Here is a 10,229-nt window from a genome sequence, read left to right as displayed (position 1 = left end):
ATCAACCTATTGAATACTTCAAATGATTGATATTCAACCTATTGGTCTTATAGATTTAACGACAATCGATATCAAACATCTATCAGGATGTTTGAAGAAATTAGACGATAGTTGAAGGTGAAAAAAAAAATACAAGGACATAATAACATCAACATCAAACTACCATTAAATATCAACCTACTTAATACTTCAAATAGTTTATCGTCAACCTAATGATCTTGTGATTAATTAAATATGGAATAATTAAATACTCAAAGGATCGATCGTTGGTCTATTGATCTTGTGGATAATTATATGTCAACCTATTGAATACTTCAAATAATTTATCATCAACCTATTGACTTTATGAATAATTAAACATAGAATAATTGAATACTTCAAATAATTGACTGTGAACCTATTAACCTTGTGAACATCAACCTATTTAATACTTTGAATAACTGATCGTCCACTTATTGATATTATGGATAATTAAATATAGAATAATTGAATACATCAAATAGTTGATTGTGAACTTATTGACCTTGCGAATATCAATCTATTTAATACTTCGAATAATTGATCATCCACTTATTGATCTTTTGGATAATTATACATCGACCTATTAAATTGATTAGTAAATAGGTTTGATAATTGATAATCAACCTATTGATATTATGAAAAAGTAAATATCAACCTATTGAATACTTCAAATGATTGATCGTCAACCTATTGATCTCGTAGATTTAACGACAATCAATATCAAACATCCTAATAGATGTTTGAAACATCTGCGTTAGATGTTTGAAACATCCTTAGGATGTTTGAAACATCTAATGCAGATGTTTCAAACATCTCTCAGGATATTTGAAGAAATTAGACGGTAGTAACATCAACATCAAACTACCATTAAATATCAACCTACTTAATACTTCAAATAGTTGATCGTCAACCTAATGATCTTGTGATTAATTAAACGTTAATTATACAGATCTAGATATCATTTAGTTCTCCAATAAAATCAACATCAAATTATCAAAACAAGTACAACAACAATGTCATTAAGCCACAACGGAGTTGCTTATTCCTTCAGTTCTCTTCTTGCAAGTAGTTCTTTTGTGGCCAGTCCTTTTGCATATGGAGCATCTGTTTTGCTTCTTTTTTACTTCCCCGCTTGCTGGAATCTGATTTGTCTTCCTTCTTCCCAGTTGAATTTCACATGAAGGTGGAGGTATTTTTCTCTCAACAAGCTCCGGAGGAACATCCCAACATTCTTCAGAAGGCATTGGATTAATTTCTATGACATATGCATTCACGTATGTGTCTATATAATAAAAGTCAGAAGCATAATCATAAATGCTTGTTACGTATTGATCACCAAACTCAACTCTAAAGGCTGCCATAGCATGTGGGCAAGGTATTTTGTCTAGGTCGAACTCTCTGCAAGAACATGTTCTGTTGTGTAGATCAACCTTTGCAACCGCATCATGACCGGTGATGCTGAACACTTGTTGCCTTATTGGATGGACCAATAGCTTGTTGCCAAATGTTGCATTTTTATTAATCTTCTTTTCAACTGAAGGGACACAAATGGTTGGAGTGTCGAGGAACTGCATACGCCTCTCATGGAATTTTTGAGCAAACCTCCTATTAATAGCATCGAATAGGGCAGTGATGGGGAATTCTCTTTCGAGTAGAAACATTGAGTTAACAGACTCAACAATATTTGTGGTCAATACATCATACCTGAAATAAGGACATATAAGACTTTTTGAGAATTTGGAATATAAGCAATAAGGGTCAAACATCTTGCAGAAATGGGAATGTAGTAACATGTTTCATGTCAAGTATGAAACATCTTAAGAGATGTTTGAAACATCTTAACAGATGTGTGAAACACCTTCTTAGATGTTTGAACTGGAAAGTCCAGTAACCAGTTTCATAAGAGATATGTCAAACATCTTAAGAGATGTTTCAAAGATGTTTTACCAGGGGAGTTCACATTAACGTACTTGTTACCAGGGAAGTGCGCTCTGCTCCATTTGTGAAACCCAACATCCTCCTCAAGATATTTGGCAACTCTTACATCATTATCTTTGATTTGTTGAAAATGATCGTTGAACTCATCAATCCTATATGCTTTAGATGCAGAATAATAATGGTGAAGCAAATATCCGCAATGAAAATTTTTGCGAAGATTTTCAGCAAGGTGCCTCATGCAAAATCCGTGATGAGCCTGAGGGTAAAATTTTGAGATCCCATTTTCTATGCTTATGTGCCTATCAGAAATTATACACAACTCAACACTGTCGGGGTGTATGCTAGACAATTGTTCAAAAAAATATTCATATGCGGCATTACACTCCTTGTCTACTACACAAAATGCCACAGGAAAAATATGGTTCTCTGAATCTTGTGCCACGGAAGACAACAACACTCCACGATACTTTCCCGTTAAAAATGTCCCATCAACAGCTATGACTTTCCTCATAAACAAAATCCCTGAATCTAAGTTTCATAAGCTATAAAAAAATACTGAAACTTCCATTTGTTATCAAGCTTCAGTGACATCTTGCTTCCTTCATTTGCCTTCCTAAGCGTGTAGCGGTACGCATCTAAAATTTCATACTCGTGCTCTGGAGTCCCCCTTACCATAGCCTTTGCAATATGACCTCCCTTCATACACTTCCAATAACTAACATTACAACCCAAATCCAAACGAACTGTTTCCATAATTTCTTTGTTAGATGGACCCTTGCCCTCTTCAAACTTAGAATAGATATATTCACCAATGACATCCGCTGAGGCGTGTGGATGCTTTTCTGTAAGATGTTGTGACCCGCATGTGTGCTCATTCTTGTACCTCGTAATATAAAACCTATCAGTACTTATATATTTGACGGCTCGCAACCACCACTTGCAATTATTGTCTACACATTTGACGCAGTACACAAATTTAGTACTCTTCACTGATTTGAAACTGAAAGGAGCCTTTAAGGAAGCAAGCTTCAATGACACAACTAGCTCGCGCTTGTTTTAGAAACTTAAACCCTTATTAAACTTCGTGCCATCTTCATAATTGTGGCTGCTTTGTGTTGTCGGTTCTACCTCTTGTGAGTTGCTTTCAACTCCAGGAAAGTTTGCATATTCTTCTTCTTCGGTTTCTGGTATATCCATATCCAAAGGATCCATTTTTGGAATATCGCTATTCAAAAGATCTTCTTCAATATCATCCAATCCATGGCTATCATGTTGTTCCATTAGAGGTGAATTTGGAAATTCTACCAATCTTTCAACCACAGATACCCTTAGAATGGGCTTATTTTCATCTTCCAAATAATAGCTCAAACAATCATAATTCTTTATTTTAAAGGGAGCTACTTTAGTGTGCTTTTCACCAATGCTATGCATGTAAGTTATGGACATATCACTCGGATAACAAGTTAATTCACAACCAGCAATAATCTTGTCAACAAACTCATCATACGTAACATCTCTATGCACCTTTATTAGAACCGTCTCTTTACTCTTCGAACGCCAAGTAAAACGTGTAAAAGACTCCACCCATTCACCATAACAATCAACTCCCAATACAATATAATCAACCATTTTGTAATGGAATACCTGCAAATATCACAAGTATATAAAGAATTGGTATAAAGAATCATTTTTTTTGCAAACATCTGAATAATGTTTCAAACTTTCTAAGAATATGTTTAAAACATCTTGAGAATATACTTAGGATGTTTAAAACATCCTGAATGGACTTTCAGGATGTTTGAAACATCTTGAATGGACCTTCAGGATGTTTGAAACAATTACCTACAATTATATAAGGATGTTTTAAACATCTCACAGAATGTTTTAAACATCTCACAAAATATTTTAAACATCTCACAGGATGTTTAAAGAATCACAAAAACCTGATATCTGTAGACGAAAAAAATAAGATTAAACATCAATCTTTACTTACCAATAGTGACGAATAGACTGAATATCTCCCTTGAAATAATGCACCAGTCAATGTAGCAAATCAGGATCAAGTGTTTATCAATGGTGCAAGGGTCAATCTTCAATTGTTCTTGTTCTTTTTTCACTAATCTTTCTCAACAAAGAACAAGAACCTCAAAGAAGAAGACCTGTGAAAAATAATGTCGGGATTAAAGAAAGAAGAAGAATAGATTGAACACAGCAGAAGAAAGAAGAAGCAGAAGAAGAACAAGAGAAAAAATGTAGGTTTTTGTGAATTAAGAATGAGGAATGGGGCTGGGAGTGGGAATGGGAGCTGGGGAGGGTTTCCGTTTTTTAGAGAGGGTGGGCCCCATTTGGGGCAGTTGTGATAATTGTAAAAGTTTGGGGTTTTTTGTAAACCTAGTTATAAAAATTAAACACTAATTATAAAAGTGTCCTTTTTACACCAATCTTAATACTTTTGTCTTATAAATTGCTTTAAGTGTTCAAAAGTCCTATAAATTTAAATCCCCCTAGAAGCTAACTAAGCTCACTAACATACTTAATAGTGTTTACACATATAATTAAAACAATATTCCAATAAAAACTACTAAGTCGATTATTTCAGATGGCCACGTATGACTTATTAAAAGGAAAAGATACCGGAGATTTCTTTATTTAGAGTTAGAATTCGAGATATCTGGATTTCTTTTATAAAAAAACATATATTTAGTGGGTGTTTGGACATAAGAATTGTAAAATTTCAAAAAAAAAAGTGAATTTTTTTTCAAGTGGAAATGATATTTGAAAATTAAAGTTGTGTTTTGACATGAATATAATTTTGGATTGTTTTTTTTTTTTGTGAGTGATCTGAGTGAAAATTTTGAAAACAGTTTTTTGGAGTTTTTCAAGTTTTTGAAAATTTTCAAAATTCATGTTCAAGTGAAAATTAAAATTTTTATGGCCAACACCGATTTTGAAGGAAAAAATTCTTATATCCAAACGAGCTAAGAGTTGGTTGTTTGCAAGTTTAGGAGTTAATCCACTTTGCATACCCAAACCATTTGATCAATAAGGAAGAAACTTCCAGGGGCGGGATCCACAAACATAAGCTCTCTCACGGAGCACGTCATAATGTGGTCAACACTTCACATCATCTGAGCTGTCCTATGAAAATCGAAAAATTCACCAGTTTTTGTTATTATTATTATTATTATTATTATTATTATTATTATTTTAGTTTCTTGCTTGGTGGCCTAAAGTGCTTTAATTTCTAGTCAAAGGGCTATTAGCCTTTTGAATTCATTGTCCTTTGCCAGGTTTTAGCACCTGCTTGTCCCTTTTTAAGATTTTGACCAATTTCATTTAATTTTATTGGCTATTAATTTTGCTTTTTCTGGGTTTGTTTTATCTGGTGACTGGCTTTATTTAGAGAAAATCAATTCTCATGCTTCGGAAGTATTGACTTGTATTCACAGTTGGCAAGAGTTGTATAACTCTTGTTACTACTCCATCTGTTCCATTTTAGTAGCAATATTATTTTATTTTTAATATAGTTTTAAAAATATATTATATTTTTATAATCCAAAATAATTCCAAGTTTAAATTTTTCATTAGTGACATGAATGTATAGCCAACGAAATGTCATAGCGTTTCTAAAATCACTGGTATCAAAGTTTTTTTTTTTATAACTTTATATTTAATCAAATAACTTCACATAAATACGTAGATTTGTGGAGTCTGTGATAAAACTGTTGATTATTTTTTTTTTGTGTGTGTTCTCTCAAAGTGGTAAAGTTGTTGTCGTGCGACCTGGAGGTTACGGCTTCGAGCCATGGAAATAGCCTCTTGTAGAAATGCAAAGTAAAGTTGTGTACAACAAACCAGTGGCGGAGTCAAGATTTTCATTAAGGGGAGTCAAAATATAAAGATATAAACTCTGTAAGAAGTCAAGGGGTGTCATTGTATAGTATATATATGTGTGTGTGTGTGTGTGTGTGTATTTTTAAAAACATTATCGAGCTAAACAGTGCAATTCTCCAATGAAGGGGGTAGGTTGACATCCCGTGGGTGTATGTGGCTCCGCCACCGCAATAGATCCTTGTGGTCCGACACTTCTATAATGAGAGTTTTTCAAGCTATATATATTACCTGGCAAGAACGAAATTTGAGAGTTTTCCAAGCTAAACAGAGACGTCCTGAAATACTCGTACGTTTGATAATTCAAGAAGTGTTATAAATATATTATATTATGGATGTTCATTTAGTACTCCGTTGTAAATAAGCTTTCTGAAGAAGCTTATCCATATGGGACTCCACCGTAAATATGTTTATCTATTTAGTACTGTATTGGAAATAAGCTTCCTGAAGATATCACTTCGGTACCCGGTTATAGATAAACATTACCCCCAGTAGAAGTTTATCCATATTGAGTATAATAAGCTTATCTTTTCAGTACCCAGTTATGGATAAACATTACCCCCGGTAGAAGATTATCCATACCGGGTATAATAAGCTTATCCATTAAGTACTCCGTTATGGATAAATATTGCTCTCAGTAGAAGATTATCCATATCTGGTACAGCAGCAGCTTACACAGCAGCTTGTAGTAGCAGCTTACACAGCAGCTTATAGTAGCTTACACTGCAGCTTGTAGTAGCAGCTTACACAGCAGCTTGTAGTAGCAGCTTACAGAGCAGCTTCCTTTCTTCTATAAATAGAAGAGATTTCAGTTCATTATGTACATCAGTTTGAATTCGAATAATATATCAGTTTCTCTCTATACTTGTCTTTACTTTATAGTCTTTGTTTCATAACACGTTATCAGCACGAAGCTCTACCATCTCGAGCAAATATTTTGAAAGTATCTGAGGTAAGAACTTTCTTTTCCTAAATAATGTCAAATCTTTCTAAACTTGAATTTGTAGCCCTGGATATATCGGGCAAAAGCTACATGTCTTGGGTGCTTGATGCTGAAATTCATCTTGATGCGATGGGTCTGGCAGACACCATCAAAGACAAAAATCAGGCATCAAACCAAGACCGTGCCAAAGCAATGATATTCCTACGCCATCACCTTGATGAGGGCCTGAAAATGGAATATCTTACTGTTAAAGATCCAGTCATACTGTGGAATAATTTGAAAGATAGATATGACCACCTGAAGATGGTCGTTCTTCCACAGGCACGATATGATTGGACTCATCTAAGGCTACAAGATTTTAAATCTATCAGTGAGTATAATTCTGCTATGTTCAGAATTATTTCCCAATTGAAGTTATGTGGTGATAATATTACTGATCATGATATGTTGGAGAAAACTTTCACCACTTTTCATGCCTCGAATATGCTCCTGCAGCAGCAATATCGAGAGATGGGATTTAAAAAGTATTCTGAACTTATCTCACATCTTCTTATAGCAGAACAACATAATGGGCTATTAATGAAAAATCATGAAAGCCGACCTATTGGTTCTTGTCCATTCCCTGAAGTGAATGAGACGGAACTTCCACCAAGCTAAACGTGGAAGAGGTCGTGGCCCCAGTCGTGGCCATGGTCGTGGTCGGGGAAGAAACCCCAATCATGGTAATAATAATGCACCAAAGAAGCCTCCTCACCACCAGCAGTGGAAAAGGAAGGAACAAAAGCATGAAGCGGTGCAAGCGCCAAATGCAGAAAATGCATGCTATAGATGTGGAGGAAAAGGGCACTGGTCACGTACTTGTCGTACGCCAAAGCACCTGGTTGAGCTTTATCAAGCCTCCCTGAAGAAGACAGAGAAAAATGCTGAAGCAAATTTTATTTCTGAAGATAATTTAGACTTCATGCATTTGGATGTAGCTGATTACTTTGCACTCCCAGAAGGAGAAACAAGTCATGTAATCGGTGGTGAATCTGTAGAAATGTAAATATTTTAATTTTTGTTATTTGTAATAGATAGTATGGTTATGTAATTGTTGTACATAAAGAAAAATTATGATTTGATAATGATGTTTACTATAATATATCTTATTTATGTCATTTTAAAGAATATGGATAATATTATTAGATCAACTTAAACTCTAGCAGAGTTTGCAAGAAATATACAACCACCAGAAGTAGTTATATTTCATATATCTCATTGTAATTATATTTTGTTAACCACCAGAAGTGGTATATGTCTATGATCACCAGAAGTGATAATTTAGGCTTTCTATAGTTACAATTGAAGATAAGCTACATAAATATTCTCTATATTAAATGCACGTCTCGATTTGCTCCTGAAGTAGTAAATATTTTAAAAGAGGTTGAGGCATCACAATTTGATGTGATTAATGCGCATTCAGATAATTATGTTCGATTTCCTGAAGGATGAGAACTTTTGATAATATTAATCCATTCCCTGAAGTGAATGTGACAATACTAATAAGTCGGGTAAATATGAACGCGCTCTTGATGTGAATACATTACAATTCACCTCCAGAAGAGTTAATATAATTGAGAGAATATATACTCAATATTTCGTATTTTAAATTTGCTCCTGAAGAAGTAACACAGTTGAAATTGCCTCCTGAAGTGGAAAAATATTATGAAGAAGAGTTTTCGTGTGCTTAAACAATTGTTTTACATTGTTTATTTGATTGTGATTTTCTCTCATGACACCAGCAGTGTCTGAGCAATATTTGATAGTACAAAATGTATCAATAACTCCTGAAGAGCTAAATGTTTGCCTAAAGAATACATGACACCAGTAGTGCCAGATAAATATTAGATTGTGGATAATAAATTAAGGCTCTCGAAGAGCTTATATACAAATATGTCATTCATATTATATGATTATGGTCAAAACATATGTTGTAGTAAACCTGAAGTTTACTAATACAAATGGCTATCATATTGAGACTACAAATGATTGGAAGATTGATTATCTTCATGTTTCCACAATCATAGGGGGTAAAATAATATGTATGTGAGAAGTTACCTGCCTTATTCTTTAATTTGTACTATATCATGTATCACAGTAAACCAGAAGTTTACTAAAGCAAAAGTTTATGCCATAGTAAACCAGAAGTTTACTAAGAGATAGCACATGACATGATAAACTTGAAGTTTTCATTTGCCATTTTTAAATGAGCTATTTGAGAATTCAGATAAGCATATACTAAAGAACTAGAAGATTCTTCAGGAATTCTCATGTGTTGCTTGTTCTCATAATGAATTGATTATACCAGCTAAAGTTGGGACTAAGACCCCTGATTCTGAAATATATAAAAGGTGAATATGGGCCCGTTCACCTATCATGTGAACCACTTATAGGTGCATATATGAGATGGTTACATGTGTAATTATTGTCAACCTGCAGTTTGGCATTTGGAATTGCTTTTCTCGATTAAGAGCATAATTTTCAGATTATGAAATCAAGACAGTTCATCTTGATAATGCTGGTTTATATCCAAGCTGGTTTAGCATTGAATACCTCCTATTAATGTCTAAACCATTGCTTATGAGAACAAAGCTTCATGTGTTGGTCTAAGATTTTCTAAATTGCATATAGCAGCACTTGTATGCATCAGATCAACAATATATGATAAGTCCTCCCTTCACAATTGGTTTAGGATCAGAAACCAAATATTTTTACTATCTTTTGTTGCGTGGTATATGATTAATTTCTCTACCATAATACACAAAGATATGTTTCCCAAAGATGATTGGGGATATATGTTAGTTTTTCTAACATTTGGGGGATGGAATAAGCAGTTGAAAAATATGCTATATGAATCGAATTATCATGATCCTCACTTAGAAGATAATTCAAGTCGAATGTCAGAAGCATTTGCTGATCTAAAATTAAATATCATATTTCAGCTGCAAATGCTCCTATTAAAATTAAAGTCCCTGAAGGATAGAGTTTACTGTACGCATGAAGCGTGGTAGACCAATCGGTTCCAAAGGTAACAATCCTTGAAAAATAGTAGGAGCTAATGATCAAAATGATCATAATGAGGAGGAAATATGCTCTAGAAGAGCCCACGACATAACATTTCATGAAACTCCCGGAAAAGTTCAGGTACCTGAAAATAAAGAAAGTGATGAGATCTCCACAAGTTATGTCGCTTCGGAACTGACACAAAATGATCGTCGACGATACATTTAATACAATATAGTGCACAATATTGTAAACGATTGTGAGGATCGGACTAGCAGTCCAGACACTTGAAGATGTCGTACCATTTAGATACAAGTCTTAACCTATATGACTTATTTGGCTAAATCTATATGAAGATCCTTGAAGGATTGAAAATGCCCGAAGCATATAATTC

At 34.1% G+C, this 10,229-nt stretch overlaps 1 protein-coding gene across 1 annotated transcript; it reads right to left on the bottom strand.

The window, feature by feature from the left end:
* Positions 1-1,040: 1,040 nt before the first annotated feature.
* LOC138889293 (uncharacterized) lies at positions 1,041-2,470 on the bottom strand. Its single transcript, XM_070172583.1, has 3 exons — positions 1,969-2,470; positions 1,836-1,896; positions 1,041-1,725 (listed from the first exon to the last, which is right to left on the bottom strand). Exons 1-3 carry the CDS (start codon positions 2,468-2,470, stop codon positions 1,041-1,043), a joined length of 1,248 nt encoding a protein of 415 aa, XP_070028684.1.
* Positions 2,471-10,229: the final 7,759 nt, after the last annotated feature.

The sequence above is a fragment of the Nicotiana sylvestris genome, chromosome 4 (genome assembly GCF_000393655.2).
Source record: "Nicotiana sylvestris chromosome 4, ASM39365v2, whole genome shotgun sequence".
Lineage (NCBI taxonomy): Eukaryota > Viridiplantae > Streptophyta > Magnoliopsida > Solanales > Solanaceae > Nicotiana > Nicotiana sylvestris.
This window is presented reverse-complemented; position numbering and strand designations above follow the sequence as displayed.

What these genes read in the sequence shown, in the direction of transcription:
- LOC138889293 (XM_070172583.1), bottom strand. Translation starts at nt 2,470, where the DNA reads ATGAGGAAAGTCATAGCTGTTGATGGGACATTTTTAACGGGAAAGTAT. An exon ending in CGTTAATGTGAACTCCCCTG is followed by an intron (nt 1,897 to 1,968) that starts GTAAAACATCTT and finishes TGGACTTTCCAG; the next exon opens with TTCAAACATCTAAGAAGGTG. An exon ending in TTTCAAACATCTCTTAAGAT is followed by an intron (nt 1,726 to 1,835) that starts GTTTCATACTTG and finishes TCCTTATTTCAG; the next exon opens with GTATGATGTATTGACCACAA.